Genomic DNA, 18,084 nt, shown 5'->3' on the forward strand with positions numbered 1-18,084 from the left:
CCAGGTTTGGGGATTCTCCTGTTTGATTTCCTCGAGCGCTAATGGTTCGGTAGATAGGAGCAACGTGGTGGTGAGATGTTAAACGGGGGGGTAAGAGACACGTACTGTAGGAAACCGGCAGACCTTGCTGAAAGAGACATGAGAGCGTGAGAAAAATAATAAAAAAATTGGGAGGAAGAATGCCTGACAGAGATTTTGACAGTGCTTTCTGAAGCAGGAAATCCTTTTGCTTAATATGTTTAAATTTTCCGAACACCAAGGAAAACACATAGATCCCCACAGGAGAACTCTTCAAGATGACAGAATAAACATCTGCACAACTGAAATATTTGACGTTTATTGACATTTTAGGTGGCTTATTTAGAACGGTGATCTTAGAACGAGGAAGTTAAAGACCTTTTGAAGTCTCATTAAATTTACATCTTGCTTTTGAGCAACCGAGACCCACCAAACATTCTCAAGTATGTATTTCTCTCTGTGTTTCAAACATCAAGAGGAAGAACTGCCCTTTGCAGTGAAAGATTTATTCTGGAAAATTAAAGCTATTAGTGCATTTAAAAACATTTATTTGAAGGTGGTTGGGTTTTGGTGTGGGGTTTTTTTTCCTTTCTATTGTAAGCAAACATTTAAAAGTGAAGCAAGCAGAAGACAGAAGAGGTTTCAGGAGGAAAAAAAAAAAGAGGATAGTATATTTCATGTAGTTTGTTTAAATTTAAAAATGAGCACCGAGGAAAATTTGGAATAAGTGGAAATGTGGTGTAGTGTATCATTGGAAGTTTCTAACGTTAGATACCACGTATAAAGATTCTTTTATTTTCCATCCCATACTGAGACAGTTCGCAAAGCATCTGCCAAAACACAGACTCCTGGTTTGGTGTGTAAAAAAAATTAAAAGTATGGATTATATATGTGGATCTGTATACATACATATATATGTATGTATATACGTTATATAATTTTAGGTATATAAACATGTATGCACACAGCGTTTTATATGTTGCTTACAAACCCATGACATGCAGTTTTTAGCCAAGCACCTCACTGCTGTCAGAGTTTTCCCAAGGCCTGGAAGGGTCTGGAAATGAGCAGCCATCCCCTCTCAGCAGTTCTGCTCAGTGACAGACGGCTTGAGTCACGCTTCCCCTTTGGAGAGAGGAGAAAAAAAGAATGAGTAATCATTTTGTTTGAATTGCAATAAGTATGAAATATTTCTCAGGAGCCAAAAAAAATCTTGGAAAAGCAGAAAGACATTCTTAAATGGCTGGTCATAATAGGAGCATTGTCACATTGTAGTGCTTCTTTCTTAAAGGGAAGAAAGTGCTGGGGTTTCAAAACCTTTCATTCATAGTTGCATGAAGTGAAGATGCAGGATAGCACTTTTAGAATTCAAACTAGTAATTAAAAATGAAATAACTGCAATTACCTGCTTTTGCTTTAATAAGTGCAATTTGTCTTTGACGTGAACATCTAGTGAAAAAGCCCTACTTCTTCCCTTAGAGCCCAGCAATACGATTATAGGAAGAGTGAAAGTATTACCAAGTTTCCTGGGTTGCCAGCAAGGTGCCTTTCTACAGCCAATTTGCATTTTAGTTTTGTAACATTTTGGCTGTTGAAGCCATTATGACTGCAGATACTGGTTGCATAGCACTTTTAAGGAGGCAAAGAGTGCTGTTGGGGAAAAGTCCACTTCTCTCTCTCCCTCCACCCCTTCCTAAAAATGACAGATTTTTTTTTTTTTTTTCCTAAGAAGGAAGTCTGATTTGAAAACTGCCATTGTCTTTGAAATTTGCTTCTTTAAAGTAGAACTGTGTTTTAAGGTAAAGCGCATGTGCTGGCTATAGTTTTCTGGGTTAAATTCTTATTTTCACTTTGAAAATTTCTTTTCAGCTGGAAAAATGTTTTTAAATTATAGCCATTAGAAAAAATTGCTCCTAGCAAGCAAAAATACTGTGGAAAACCTGTAATTTAGACAAGTACCTATATTTTATTTGCTCTGTGCTGCTGAAATTTAGAATCCCTTCCCATTTACAGTTTACTTTTCACAGAACATTATTAACTTTTTGGCTTCATACATGATCTTCTGTCAGATGCTTTTGATTTGTAATTTAGCAAAGTATAATAAACAGTGCAAAAGTCATGAATTTTCCTCTGCATCCTGAGCTCTGTGGTAGGGAAAATGTGATAAAATGTGTACCTTAAGTCTTGTTTGATGATCTCTCAAAGCAAGTTTGCCTTCTGGAAATAATTTCTGGGGTTGAAGAGCATGGTATTAACAGATTTAATGTGGCTATTCAATGGATTGGTGGAGTACTATGTGAGGTTTAACAAAATGAGAGAGACAAATTGAACATCAACAAAACCTACATCTGTGAAGAATTATAAATTTAATTAGAAAAAAGGCAAACTTAAAAGACCTCATTAACTAATCAGAATTTGATGTTACTGATTTAAGATTCTTAACTGAATGAATTTGAAGTAGCTTTGCTATCATTGTCCTTTTTTCCTCACCATGTACTATATAGTGCCCGGATCTGCAATTTGTATTAAGGAAAAAGATGTGAACATTACTTACAAGAATCAAATTATACACAATACTGGTTTTGAGGTATTAAGGAGAATGTGTATGTGTCATTTAGCATATATGGCATTTTTAGTTTTAGCAAAGCACTGTGTAGGAAGGGAATGTCACAGCTCCCTTTTTTTTTTTTTTTTAATTGTGCCCCATTTCTGGGCAGGTAAGGCCATTGCATTTGGGGTTTTCCCCCCCTTTTTGTTTGATATGTGAGTTATGTTGCAGAACTTCAATTATCTAGAAATCTGTTGACAAAATGGGAGAATGTATGAGAGCAAGCACGCACCACCCAGAAATGTTTTTATTCTATGAACTAACTGGTCATCATAAGTGTGGTTCCTTACTACGTTGTAATTTTGTACTACACATAAAAAACTGAAAGCATGTGAAGTGTAGCATTTTGTAAACTGTAACTAATTTCACTCACATCTGTGTCTAATTGTTGTCTGCATTCGCATTCTTGAGAGTAGATTTATTTTTCCTGGACCACTCTGTGGATTCAGCTGACCAGCCTAAGTGAGGATTAGTTGTTTTAAAGTTATTTTGATTAAAGAGTCATTTTTAAATTTGGTAACGTGCAACACATGGTTTAAATAATCCTTGAGACACAAAGGAATATATCTAAAGTATGTCTAATGAAAATGAAGATTGTGGATATGAACTTTCACAAATCATAAAGTGTCAGAGGACATTTAAGTTATATATTTAATTCATTTCCAGTGACCTGGTTATTTTTTTTGCCTTCTCTCATGCATCCATAAATGAAATTTCTCTCACTATGTGCACACATGACATGTATATATGTATATTTACAAATGCACCGAAGTTATTATTCTTAAAAAAATTGGTAATTAAAATAGGATTACATGTATTTTAGAATTTAATCAAATATGAATTATTCTGTAGGGCACATTGGAAAATATCAGTTAATTAAAGCATCCATTTGAAAATGGAAGTTTTTCCTATTATAAAAGATATGTTTTAAAGGATCTTGTGTAAGAGGGAATGAAGATAGCTCTGTAAGCAAACTTAGTTCTCACCTATAATTTTTTCCAGGTGTTTAGAAGTAACAGCAGAAACATATCCTAAGGCACTCTGCAGCAGTTTCTGGGTAAAGAACTGAGGGAAAAAAAATCTTTGAAACAAAATGCACAGTTTTGACTGTATCTGCTAGTCTGGTTTGATTTGGCATGCAACAACGTATTGAGAAGCGTGTTATGCAGTACTTTAAGTACCCAGTTATAAAAAGATTGATGTTTTTCAGCATGTATTATTGCATGCTTTTTGACATCGTTTGTAATGTTCTTCATTGCCTGGCTGCCCCTAGCAGTTGTTTACTCTTTCTAGTAGTAATTCTGTCTGTGATTAAAAATAACAAAAACCCCACCCCACAGACACATAAGTAGGATTTGCTTGGATGATTTTTATGGCACTTAAAATGCCTCATCTCCCTTGTCTTTGCTCTGTGATCATTTAAGAGATGTCAGTTCAGGTTGAATGGAAACGCACATGAAGGATCCTCACTGCAGACATTAAGAGGATATATACCTTGCCCAGAGAAGCTTTTGTGTGCTTTTATGCTAACAGTGTTCACCTGAATTTTATCACCTGCTGACAATCATTAGTGGCTAGAGTGTGTTAGCAAAGCAACAGTGTTCTTCTGATAGGATATGAAAACTATTACTCACCTGAGTTATAAAAGGAGTAATTTTATTAAACTGAAAAATTATTGCTGGGCTTCCCAGTGGAACCAGATTCCTTTTCCTGATGAGTGACCTCAGAGGTAAATACTACACCTTCCTCCTATTTATTTAGCCAGAAGTGGTTTTTAAGTCATTTTATCAGAAATCTCATTAGCAACTGGAATTTTTATGTGTATGACTTTGTGCAATAATGTGTGGGGTTTTGATTTTAATTCGCTCTGGCTGGAGATGGGTTGTTTTAAAGATGGTTGTGGAATACTGTTGGCCATATATTGAAGATCTTTACCACAGGTAAACCTGCCCATTGTTGTCGTTCCCACCCTTCCCCCAAAAACATTAGTGTCAGCCTCTCCAACTTGCCTTTGGGGCGAATGTGGCTTGCGGGTTCCCCCTGGCCCAGGCACGGAGGAAGGATGGCAAAGAGCAGAGGAAAACTAACACAATGAGGGCAAGAAGCTATGAAGAGTTAAGGGGAAGGGAGGGGTGAGAAGAGGCAAGAGGGGTGGAGGATGCTGAGGGGCTTGGGGCTGGAGCAGCTCTCGCTGCCCTTGGCCGGCGCGGCAGGGTTACCTTTGCGGGGGTGCGTGGCGGAGCCGTGCCGTGCTGTGCCGTGGGAGGGAGGAGTGAGCCCCTCTGCAGCTGTCACGGGCCCCTGATGAATCACTATCCCGTCACTTGGCTGCCGTCCCCCAGCGCAGGGAGGAGGGAGAGAGACCTGCCGGGGAAACAACAGTCGAGCCTTCAATTTAAAGACAATATGCCTTTCACGGGCACCGCACCCACCTCTCTCCGTTTGGATTTAAAGAACAGAATTGTCATCTGTGGTGATATCCTTTCGTTAAATTAAGGCCTCATAGTAAAGCGGAGTAATAGAAGCTTCTGTTTGTTTCCCTGGTTTACAGGTGCAGAAGTCCCAAACTAGTTCAGATGTTGCTGTTTCTTCAAGCTGCAGGTAAGGATTTGACTGAAAATTGCTATTTTTCTGCAAGCCTTTTATTGTATTTTTTTTTAACTTCAAGCGATAAGTAAAATATTTATTCTTGTTTTCCACGTTAAGTGGATGAGTAGGTGCTGGAATATCGCTTTTATGTGCATGCAACCAAGTCTGCAAACCATGAACACATATACTTTTTCAGTAAATTGTTTGACTTTATATTAGATACTGTCTTTTTGAACTCGTTGCGATATCATCCTTTTTTATGTGTAAATCAGACAAGGTAAAGAAATATAAAATGAATGATATTTGTTTAGAACTTGTGATAAAATGTCAGTTAAAATGTGAAAACTTCATAGCTGAAATGATACTTAGGCTTAAGGATCTTCATACCATTACTGCAGGAGGAAGTTTTTATATAATTTTAATAGTCTTTAAAAGAGCCGAAGCATTTCTTTTAAACTGAAAAATTACTAGTTCAAATGCCTTGGAGGCAGAGTCACCTATGAAGTTTCTACTGGGAACAGTTACTTAGAATGAGTACATCAAATAACATTATCAAAAGTTTTAGGCATAAAGTGGAAGGATGGGGCACTTCAATCATAAGCCCCAACATCAACCAAAGGATATGTCATGGTGGTGATGGCTGTTGACCTGTATATATAAAGCTATTGAAATCACCAGAATGAAATATTCAGCTGCTTTTGTGCAGGTTAAACTTTTAACTTTTGCTTTGAATCGGAATTGTTCTCTTCTTATTTTGGCTAAGCGACAGCTGCTGAGATACAGCAGAGTGCTAAGGCACCCTAACGCCTATATGGATTCACTGTATGTTGGTCATATCCCTTTTCAGCTGGGCACGCTCTATGTAATCCACAAAGCAAACAAGTGAGCAGACATAATAATGTTTTAATGCTGCATTTGTTTCAACGGAAACAGAGGAACAATTAAGTAGTTTGCCAGAGTAAACACATACATCAGGAATATCTCATTCCCTGTCAGTAGATGATAGGTTTCCACAATTGCTTCAAGTGTTTTATTTGGTTTGGAGGCCCATTATATTGCCACTGAGTGGTAAATCTTGAAAAAGCAGAGTGTTAATTTGTTGTTAAGGGAATATATGTCTTCATATATCGGGATTCTGTCTTTGTAGGTGTCTTAAAAATAAAAGGTTACATAAATGTTTAAAGTACAGTACTTGGAATTATTCTGTTACAAGCTGTAAAAATAATTACAGTAGCTGGTCAGTTGTGTGTGGGGCTAAAACAAGAATTAAGCACTAGAATAGGTCAAGTTGGGAGAAGCTGTGAATTTTTCACTGAGTGTTTTTGGGATGTTGATTAACAGTGGGCTGCATCTTGTAAAGGCAATTCCTATGTAATTCATGTTGAATATGTCACTAAAACTAGTTGCATCTTGTTTTCAGGTCTATGGAAATGCAGGATCTAGCCAGCCCACACAGACGACTAAGTGGTAGTAGTGAATCCCCCAGTGGTCCAAAACTTGATAACTCCCATATAAATAATAATTCCATGACACCCAATGGCACAGAAGGTGAGCCTTTTTTTTTTTTTTTTAGTGTTTCATAATTTGTTTTTTCTCCTTGTTGCATTGATGTTGTTGCAGTCAGCAAGCTATATAATGTTTTACTATTTTAGATGTTCCATGTTTATAGATATGATGCATAAAGTCAATGTTCAATGTTCGTCGGTAGTTACTATTATCAAGTTTCAGCAATAGCTTTTGTTCCAGGTTTGTGTTTCTGTCATGGAGTTTAAATGGACTGAGCAGGTACTATGTACAGAGCTTAAAGTTAAAAAAGGCAAAAAAGCTGAAAGGGAAGTTTAATGATGAGGGGGGAAAGTAGGTGTTTACAATTGCCATAATACAAAATGCAATTTTTCAACCTTTTTCACTATTTTGGTATTTCTTTATGTTCTCACTTTTTCCAAGCTCCTGAGACTATGAAAGTTTTGTCAAGTAGGCTAATAAAACTGTGTGTTGAAAGTTCCTCAGGCTAGCTTGCTGCTCTGATGGAGTGGCCAAAATTCAAACAGGTGTAGTAATTCAATGGGGTAAACTGATACCTATTTTTCAAGAAGCAGTCAGGCAGTTGATAAGTTATGTTTGTTCTCAGTAGAATACTAACAACAGAACAACCTAACAGCTTTTTCAGTAATATAATACATCTAGAATACATATAATAATACATATAATGAAACACAGAAGAGTTTATACAACAAGCACCAAAAAATACTCTTTCCTGTAAGATTTCCACAGCAATAGTGGGAAAGATCATACATGACATTTGGATAGCTATGTGAACAGAGACTTAATGCACTACTAGATAAGAGAGTCACACAGCTTCAGTATTACTGTTTAATATAAATGTATAGGTAAACAACTGCTGTAACAAAGATATACCTTTTTTTCCCCCTAAGAACTAGGTCATATTAGTGCTGTCAGACTGTTACGGATTATGGACATGCCTTGCATTCTCCCAGGAAAGGCACATGTCAATCAAACAAATGTCGTCCCCCCTCAATTCCCCAAACATCTCTGTTATTCATTCTAATTGGAGTCCTTGGTAGTGGGGAAGGTTTATGGGTTATGAGATTAACAGGTGTTTGTGCCAGGGTTGTGTAAAATTTAGTTTTTGTTATTGTTGTAAAAGTATTACAATAAAATTTTAAGCCATTTGAGTAAACAAAAAACTTTTTTAAAGAATAAATAAAGTGCTTCTTGCATTCATGTAGTTTAAGCAGAAAAATATTTTATATCCACAGATGAGTCTTCTTCCTTTAAAATACACAAGTATGTTGTTAGATTTTTATATCATGTTATCAGGTATATACCACTTTTGGTACAGGATGAAATTGCTTGACCCTTTCAAATTAAAATTCCTCTACCTCACAAAAGCCTTTGCTGTAAACTTCACCAGCTTTAGTACTTCTATGTAATTTGAAGGTTCTTTAGTAGCACAAAAATCGGGAGTGTTCCTTGAAACACTGAAAGACATTCATCATCTGGCTTAACTTTTTGTTCAATATGTAGTTGCTGTGTGCTTACATACACTCTAAAAAATGCTTAATATTACTATGTCAGGAAATGAGCTACATACTGTATCTACCTATTAATGCACTCTCCTAAGGTAGCAAATAATTTGAGAAATAGTATTCCAAGTTATAGGTAGGTATCAGAGTTTATTTCAAGAAATTCAGGTAAACCTGACAAGGTAACTTCTTTATCTGACACTATAATTTTAAAGTTTAAAAGAATTTGGGGTGAATTCTACCCAGAAAGCTCTAACTTGCAATACGTGTTTTCCTCCTGAGATGAAGCCAAATGGTTTTCTTTTGTTTGCCATTTTCCCTCAGGTGACATGACCCTCCTCAGCACTGCAGACTGGTTGCTCAGCCCTAGCACACAGAGCCCCACAGGTTTGGGTGGCTGCAGTGGGCGCAGCAGGCGTGGGTGCTCAGCATGCGGTTTTCCGATGTTGTTCAGAAAGTGTCCCAACAAATAACTTGTGCTTGATGATTCTGGTCTAAGCTTTCTAATTTGAAAATTCCTGTCTCTGATTACTCTTAAGTGAGCAGTTTGTCAAAGAAACACAGTAGAATAATTTATTTCTGAATTAGATGTGTGCCAAGAGACAAAATTCATAAGAGAATCAGATGCCTAAGAATCTGAAGGTGGAATTTTTACTGCTAATCTGTTTTATCTTGAGAAAATGTTTTGTTAGGCTCCTTGACCTGCTAAAGAGACTTAAGAAAAAGTGGAGTGAATGAAGCAAGAGTTTCCTATTTTTTTTAATGAAGGGTGAAGTAAAATTGTTTTTTCTTGGCTTCTTGAAGCAGAATCCTGCTGAGACATAAGTGGCTGATTCTAAGAGTGGAGTCATAAGGGCTCACCAAACATCTTTCTTAAAATGTGGCAGTGTGGTTTGCTTGCTTGTTGCACACGGAGTGGAGATGTGAGTTGCTGAATCTTCACATGTTAAATATAATATGTGAAATCAGCTTCTATTTTACCATGCACTCATTCTCACTAACATGAAAGAGCCCTCCTTTTTTGGCATAATGGATCTTCATGTGAACGAGAAGCAAGGCCTCTAGCTATTTGCATGTTATAAATATCTTGTAAAGATAGTTAAATTTGATTTGGACTATGGGTGTGACTTTGGCAGGTTTCCATACCCTGAAGTGCAGGATATGTTCATTAGATGAGGGGGAGGGGGGGGGGGGGAGAGAAGAGAAGAAGAAAAAAAATACCTGTCCCAAAGTGAAATGGCCACATTTCAAACAAATGCTCTGTAATTCCTCTAAGGCACATTTTCAGACTTGTCTCTTATTGATGTTATTCGGCAAGAGGATGTGGTTGGAAGATAGCTCACTGGTTTTAGCTATATTTTAGCTTCACACTTAGTTGTAAATTTTCAAAGCAATGAATGGGGATTTAGTTGTGTGATTGAGTCTGAGTTTAACCTCTGCATGCAGTTTATATATAATAACTCTTTGTGTGCTTAATTTCACTTTGATAGAGCAAAATTCTTCTCTGAATGGGGATTTAGTTGTGTGATTGAGTCTGAGTTTAACCTCTGCATGCAGTTTATATATAATAACTCTTCGTGTGCTTAATTTCACTTTGATAGAGCAAAATTCTTCTCTGGATCAGGCAGCCTGGCCTTCACTGATGGGGAAGTAACAAGGAAATTATAGACCTTGACCAGTCAGAAGTTTCCCAGGATCAATGCAAAGGCATAACACTAAAATGTCAGGATAAAGGCACTCAGAAAAATCAGTCCTGGTATGCCATGGTGGTACCAATGATATAAATACTACAATATTTGAGGTTTCCATGTTCTCTTTAAGTATTTTTCCACAAAATACCCTCTATTGTAGAAATAGGCAGACACTGGACAGCATAAAAATTAAGGTCTGTATGACTTGCCTAAGAAAATCTCTTTAAAAATTATTGAAGTAGAGATCAAAATGTTCATTATCATGCCTTATCTCTAATATTGCTTTACCAGTGAATTGCTGTGCTGCACTGATAGAGAAGGAGTTAAAGGAACAATAACAACAGAAGCTCATAAAATTGCCATCCCTGAAGTTTTATCAGCTAGTGGCTATTCCAACACCCGTGCCCAGATTGGTAGATACACTTTAGAGAGGAAAGGCTGTGAGTAATCAATAAATTTGAAAGGAGCAGGAAAACTGTTTTCTGTGGCAGACAATTGCATCCAGTTGCTGCCTATGATGATCTTTACTTTTATCTAAAGAACATAAATCAAATCTGATTGTTGGCATAGAGTGAGAAACAGAACCTGTGACCATCATGTGATGTTTTTATGCAACTAGCTGGAAAAGAATAGATGAGGACTGGGAAGAGGGGGCTGTGATTTTCCAAGCAACTACATTCATGTTAGTAGTATGGACTTGCTACCGCCCTTTTATTTGAGTGTTCAAGAAGGAAGGAGAGAAGACATTGTCATATTAAGTGGGAAGGGAAAACAGGTAACAAATTGAAGATCAGATTTTCAAAGATACGTAGGAAGGGAGGCTTCAAAGGGAGTTGGACACCAAAATTCCTTTGGAAAAAAAAATGGTTCTCGCTCTTTAAGTACCTGCTGCAACATGAGAATGAGATCTCACACAAAGACAGTCAAAGCTCTCCACTATGAGGCTATCTGATGGGTCGTCATTAGAAAGATTGTTTTAAGTCTGGTGAATATAAATCAATCTTCAGGGTTTCAAAAGACAGCACTGTGTAGTATGTTTGCTGTCAAGATGCATTACTACACAATGGAGAAAAAATTGTTTTCAGCATTTCCTGAAGTAATGGGGGAGTAAAATGTTGAAATCCATAGAGAGGGTAGAGCTGGTTGTTGTTATAGCACATGATGTAGATTTCTGTAAGAAAATTCTATTTCTATAAATTGTATTTGTTGTAATTCTAGCAATACTTTGTAGTACTCAAAATAGTCTCTCAGTATTGCAATTAAACCTCATCATTGGCAATGAATGATTTTTAATTTATTCCTATTTTTAATAGTTATTTTTTGTGTGCTTTGGGTGGCAAAGTTATGGTAGGTGATGTCAATCTGACCAAATGATCCTTCTTTTGGATATGCTTTGGTTTTGGTACCTTTTAATTACTCATTTCTGGAATTTCTGCTGATTACAAAAGCTGAGGTTTTTATATTTGTGTTTGCATTGAAGAGCTTTATGGTATGAAACTTGTAATCAATGTAGGGATACCTCCATATTTAGAAATCCTGAAATAATAGTGTACTAAAGGTAGATCTAATATTTGCATTTCAGTAGGGTATTAGCATCAAGAACTGTTGATGCTAACTTTACTCAGCCCCAGAAGACTGCAAGAGGACAGTTGCATGGCCAGAGGCAAAAACTGCAGAGGTCACAGGCTCAAAGAAGCAAATTGTAGAGGCTATAAGACTCTTCAACTGATGGCAGTGTTGGAGGATAAAAATCAGATACAGCCAGTTTATGTGAAGGCAAGGAACTTGGGCTGTCCTTTCTTCCCTGCTCTTCACCTTTTTTGCTTGCTGTATTGATTGGCTTTCCTTCCAGACTTTTTGTCTTATCTGTGCTTTTGTTCTCCTGTTTCCCCAAGAGTCTCTCCGTCTGTTCTGAGCACATGTAGCATAATGCTCTATTATTCCTCTTTCATAGGTATTTGGCCAGTGAAATAACTTGTCACTCCTCTGCTGGCTTAGTCCAGTAACTCCTGTTGCAAGGTCTTGAGGAGGAAATTGGCTATTCAATCTTATGTACTTACTGTCTTTTCTGTATGTATGGGCATCTGTTTTTGAAAGCTTCACTATTTTCTTTTTTCAGGTTTCTTGAAAGAAAGAACCTTATTTAAGTGATAAGTTAGTAGCAGTATAGGTTCCCAACAGGCATTTGAGAGGAAAAAAATACTCCAATGACAAATACTTAAAAGTAAAACCAAAAACCAAACCAAAAGGAACATCTTGGAAGCATCATTATTTTAATATCATTTATTTTGCAATATACATGTTCACAGCACAGAGCAGACTGTGGATGAAGCATGGTGGTGTGAGAGTACCCTCTGAGTTTGTCTGAGGGTCGCTGAGCCCCATGTGCACAGTGGCTCTGCACAGGCTCAGGAATGTCAAGGATCTATGAAGATGTCCAATATTTTACTGAAAAGGTAACTGCAACACATCATACTAGGTGTGGTGTCCTTCCAGTGGGACCAGCCTGTTATGCAACGATCTGCAGGTATGCAAGTGTGATTGCATGCACAAATGTCATACGAAATGCTGTATGTATATGCCTGCCCAGTAATACAGATGAGATGGAAATCCAGCCCCAGCTCAGTGTGCACCAGCAGAAACAGCAGAAACCAGGGAACAGAAGTGGAACATCTCAGTTAAAGATCACACTTAGTAGGGTGGTATTTGAAGCGCCTTAGCAACTTCACAGCCTTGTGACTTGATGATTAGCTTTTACATTTGCATCTTGTAATCTTCTGAGGGGTTTGTTTGGCACAGGTAGATTAAAAAAAAGAAACTTTGTTACACTTCGGGGTTAACAGTGTCATCGGACCCCTGCTCAGTGAGTGAAGTACCTGTGCCACCTGGTTTAATGAAATAAGCTAGAGAATTTGGTGCTGCTGCTGCTGGGTGAGGGTAATGGAAGCTGGGATGTCCATCTTGTCCAGGTGAATTTGGCCTTTAAGTCTGTCCATCCTGGAGTTCATACCCTGGCCAAAAGTAGAGTATTGTTTCCCATTTGTGAAAAGTCCCACCTGCTTTGTCATTCTTCTTCTGCCTTCAGAATAGACTTCACATGACTTAGTCTTGTGTCTTGTACACCTAAACGGCAGAGTGGGCTTGACTTCTCCATGCTGCTCTTTTGTTCACCTGAAGACTTTGTGTTCTGAGAAGGTAGCTGAAGACAACCTTCTCTGGCATTAATGATGGGCCATTAATGATGTTTTGTGGTTATTCTGTCTGACTGTGGTTAAAGAATATGAATATTGTACAAGAACACTGCAAACTGTTAAACATGTGCATGGCCAAATTCCCAATCTAGAAAAGGGAGGAAAAAAAAAAGGAAATAGTCCATGACACCTCTAAAAGATTGTCTCTGGATACATGCTGCCTCCATTTGGACAGGAAAGATACAAACATTTGATATAATTGGGACATGTGAGTGTGAAGGGATAAGAACATTAGTTTGACTCAGATATACTCATCTCCTAAATGCAGTTAATGAGAATATTTTAACCCATGACTGTACTTGTCAGATGAATATCCAGGCTGAATCTTGATTAGCAGCTACAAATACTGTCAAACCTTGTCTCTACCCAGATGGTTTTGAATTTTCTTTCTGATTTTGCACTGTAGCAGTGCCACGATTTCTTTGTAAAGGTTTTTACTGCTACATGAGCAGGTACAATGACATTAAAGCTCTCTCAGCTGTAATGAATAACATAAGAGGAAGATGAGGGTCATGGGGCTGTATGCAGTGAAACTGGATGTTAGCCACAGCCTGAATACTGCAGAAGTTTTGAACCTCTCACATCAGGGGAGGGGAGAGCAGGAAACAATCTGGGCTTGAACTAGAATGTGTGCTTTGAGCAGGGACTTTCTTTGGAAACTAAACATAAATTTAGGCTGGAAAGTTCTGGTAGTTTCCAGACAATGACATTCAGGAAGAGTTCTCTGCTTTGAGAAGCGAACAAGTAAGTTTATCGGGCTTCATGGTCAGGAACTGATGATTTGATAATCTGTGATAAAAAGAGAGAATAATATCCTAGATAGGAATTAGTATAATTGAGTAACCTGTAACCCTCAGTAACCTTCAGTAACCTGTTTATAATTGCAAGATTCTTCACCTCAGAGAAGTGTTTGGATAAAATAGTGGAAAATATAATCAGCTTAGAGATTCAAGAAATAATTTTTGTCTCATTGTTAGTGACAGTTAAATCTATTCTGTTTAATGTGTATGGCATAGCTGTTAATAAAGACTAGTTCAGTAGAGCAAGCCTTATATGTATTTTAGATAATAAAAGCAATTTTAGAAAGATATTTAAAAACCTTACCTTTTGCACGCTTGAGGTGCAATCTTTATGAGGTATTCCTGCAACTTCTGTGTTAGAGTGGCCAAATATTAGGTCTCTAAATCCATATTTAAAGTAGCCATCTCATTTCTCATACCACTCTTCACTGTTACATACACCAGAAACTGCCAGAACGTGAACTAAGAAAGTTGTTACCTGGCCAACGAGCCACATGAACTTGTGGGTTCTGGTCTGAAATTCTCTTTCTTGGTAGAGTTCAGAAACTGCTGTGTAAGTAATTTTTAGCCACCTTTTGCAATATGTCTCACTAAACACCATGTTGCACTTGCAGTCTCTGAGTGTCCTAAGAAGAAACATCTTGACAATCACTATAACATTAGATCACCAGTTACACCGTCTCTGAATTTTTGTGCTTTTTTTTGCTCCAAGCTAACACTTGTGTTATTATCTGCTACTCTTATTTTTTCTATTATCGTATTGTGGTTTTTTCCTAAACAGTTTTTTCTTAAATTCTGTTTTTTAGAATCTCACAAATTGCTAGAAAAGAAAAATAAAGAGGAAAAATATCTCTCTGTTGACATAATTTCTTAAACTCCTTAGTATATCAACCAAAATTATGTCAGTAGTTCTAAATAAACATTACATTTTTGCTGCAGGTTAAGAATACGTTAGATTTCTTCATGAATTTTTAACTGATAATCTGTTTTATTACATGAGTGATTTTGTTGGCACTAAAACTTAGTAGTACGTTGCTAAATCATAGTCTGTTCTCTACAATTCAAGTCTGATGATTCGGCACCTCTGTAAAAATCAGTTTTGATAAAGGAGTGGCAGAAATCAGAACTCTCCTATATCACTCTCTGGTGTCTGCCACAACTGAGCGTGGTGTTGGCAGTTACTGGCAAGCTTGCAATGTGTGCTGTGTAGATGTGGCAATATTCCCACTCATTTCCCGGTGTCATCTTTTGAAAGCTTAGGACATGTTGCAGAAATGTTAATTGTCGTGGAAAATGTGAAGAGCTGAAATTCAGAGCATGCTTAAGCAGCATGTGGCAGGGCCAGATCCATGCCCCTCCAGAGCCTGGCTTCCTTGCACAGCTCCACATGTCTCTCATGATAGATGTGGATTACTGATGTGCTGCTGGGATAGACTGTGAGACTTGGAACCTTAGGCAGTCCCTTTGCAGCTCTCTTTCCCCATGATTCTGGGATGAAATATGCTCCACTGCAGGTCAGTTTTTGTCTTGGACAAATTAGAGGCCTTTCCTTTGCAGTAAGAATACACATGGTAAATATTTCCAAAAGGTAACCCCCATGGCTGTTCTTCTCAGTTTATTTTTTTGTATAGCAAGCTTTCATCCTCATGAAAAGTCCTTAGGCTAAAAAACCGAAATATGCAGTAATTTTCAGGCATTTTGATTGAAATGCTTGGGGAGTGGAGAACTTCTCAGTCCCTATCCATTTTTATTCAATTCCCAACTATCAGCAACACAAAGGTTAAGGTCATAATTGTTCCTAAAGATGGCATATTTACTATCACCCAAGTAATGGTTATCCAGATTAGGAATAATGTGAACGTCCTTTCTTATATGCTGGTCTGTTTATATTCTGGAGATACAACAGCTGAGAGAAGAGACATAAGGAAAAGCCTTTATGAAAAATTTGTTGGCACCTCAGTCAGCAACTAAATTAATTTCCATGAAGAAGGCACTGCATTGTATTTCATATGCTTTCCTCTACCTTCAAAATTAATATGTCTAGTAAACAGCATTCAGTTATAAACTATGTTGCACTGAAGTATTGCTCGAGTCATAGAGACAGAAATTCCATTTTGATGAGGTTTTTCCAAAAATGGTATCTTGAACAAGGATCCAGGTAGGTGTAAAGACTCATGAAGGATGCTTTTAAAACAATGGCAAGAGAAGCATTTGCACCCACTCAGAAAGAATCATAGAATGGTTTGGGTTGGAAGAGACCTTAAAGATCACCTAGTTCCAGCTCCGCTGCCTTGGGCAGGGACAGCTTTAATTAGCCCAGGAGGCTCAGAGCCCAATCCAACCTGACCTTGAAAACTTCCTGTGCTTGGGCATCCACAAGTTCTCTGGGCAACCTGTTCCAGTGCCTTACCACCCTCACAGTAAAGAATTTCTTCCTAATAGTTTAATCTAAATCTACCCTCTGCCCGTTTGAAGCCATTTCCTTTTGTCTCATCACTACATGCCCTTGTAAAATCTCCATCTCCATCTTTCTTATAGGCTCCCTTCAGGTACTGGAAGACCTCAATTAGGTCACCTCTAAGCCTTCTCTTTTCCAGGCTGAACAATCCCAAATGTCTCAGTCTTTTCTTGTAGGAGAGGTGCTCCATCCCTTTATTCATCTTGGTTGCCCTCCTCTGGACTGGCTCCAAGAAGTCAGTGTACTTCCTGTGCCAGGAGCCCCAGAGCTGGATGCTGTACTCTAGGTAGTGTCTCGGAGAGCAGAGTAGAGGGACAAAATCTCCTCCCTCATCCTGCTGGCCACGCTGCTTTTGATGCAGCCCAGGATACGATTGGCTTTCTGGGCTGCAAGTGCACATTGCTGGCTCATGTTCAGCCTCTCATTCACCAGCACCCCCAAATCCTTCTTGGCAGGGCTGCTTTTTTCTAAAACAACTGATGCTATACTTCTCTATGGTGTGTGAGGCAGTTCAGTGTAGTCCGCGGACTGCTAATTTGCAGTTATGCAAAAGTGAGCAATGTGGAATATTATTTCTGCAGTAGAGAAGAGGAAGTGTTTGGAGAAAGCGTATACTGAAAACTTACACCCTCTACTCCAATTTAGGTTGATCTGTCTTATCTTCCTCTCTTTTCCCCCAGCACAACTGTCAGCTATAGAGGAAAGAACCTTTCATTGTTATTTCCAAAATTATAATTGCACTATGGAAATTAGGTTCAGAAGGCTTGCAGATTTTGGGAAAAGTTGGAGTAGTCTATGAGAGAAGTATTAGTTTGTAAAAGGTAGTTGTGAAAATACAGTTCTAAGAAAAAGCAGAAGATAATGTAGATGCTATAATTCTTCATATCTAGGTTGACAAACTGTAGAACGTCCTGTAAAAGTCTGGTTGTTTCTGAAAAATTACTTGTGATAGACACTTTGCAAAAATATTTTATTGCATCTTATGTTAGTCTTTGAGTATTTAGTTATTGAATGGATGGATAGTTTATATGCTGTGTTTTAAGAAATACCTTTGTATTAGAGTTACAGTTCAGATCATGAGTAAGTACTTCTGAAGTGAACCTCTTGGCCTCCCTTTCTTATCGTGTTACTTCACCTTGTGAAGTCTCTTGGACACTTCTTTCAAAAAAGGTGCAGAAGTGCAGCTAATATTCTCCAGCTGAATAACCTCTCTCAAAAATGCCTAACCTATGGAAACTGGACCTCCTGCACCAATCATTTAACTGCATCAAACTTTTCTTACTGGGATACACTGCTTGTTAATGCAGACATAGCAAAGTTTGTGTTGAGCTAAGTGCTGACTTCCCAAGTTAGCAGACAGACCCCGTGTGGGAGTCGAAAGAAATAGTGGGTGCTTAGTAAAATCTTGAGAGATTGCTTTCTAATCTCGTGATAAGGTTTGGTGAAAGACATAGACATGTAGAAATAAAAATTTAGATTGGCAATGAAAGGGAAGGTGTTTTGTCAAAAGAGGGAAGTGTCTCTGCCTCATCCTTTCCAAACCTGGTACCAAAAGCTTTTTGCTAGTGATGATATACCTGAACACACTATATAAACATACATCCACAGATATATGCGTGTAT

The 18,084-nt window shown here is 37.9% G+C and overlaps 1 protein-coding gene and 1 long non-coding RNA gene across 2 annotated transcripts in view; one reads left to right on the forward strand and one right to left on the reverse strand.

Annotated features, from left to right (window-relative positions):
- Nucleotides 1-18,084, forward strand: part of EYA1 (EYA transcriptional coactivator and phosphatase 1) — a 156,524-nt gene that overhangs the window by 65,307 nt on the left and 73,133 nt on the right. The window contains 3 exon segments of the mRNA XM_032705833.1: nucleotides 5,178-5,227; nucleotides 6,636-6,763; nucleotides 8,587-8,649. Coding sequence (XP_032561724.1) covers nucleotides 5,178-5,227; nucleotides 6,636-6,763; nucleotides 8,587-8,649 — 241 coding nt within the window.
- Nucleotides 951-4,888, reverse strand: LOC116795820. Its single transcript, XR_004360169.1, has 3 exons — nucleotides 4,846-4,888; nucleotides 3,613-3,691; nucleotides 951-1,143 (listed from the first exon to the last, which is right to left on the reverse strand). It is a non-coding gene; the product is annotated as an uncharacterized LOC116795820 (long non-coding RNA).

The sequence above is a fragment of the Chiroxiphia lanceolata genome, chromosome 1 (genome assembly GCF_009829145.1).
Source record: "Chiroxiphia lanceolata isolate bChiLan1 chromosome 1, bChiLan1.pri, whole genome shotgun sequence".
NCBI lineage: Eukaryota > Metazoa > Chordata > Aves > Passeriformes > Pipridae > Chiroxiphia > Chiroxiphia lanceolata.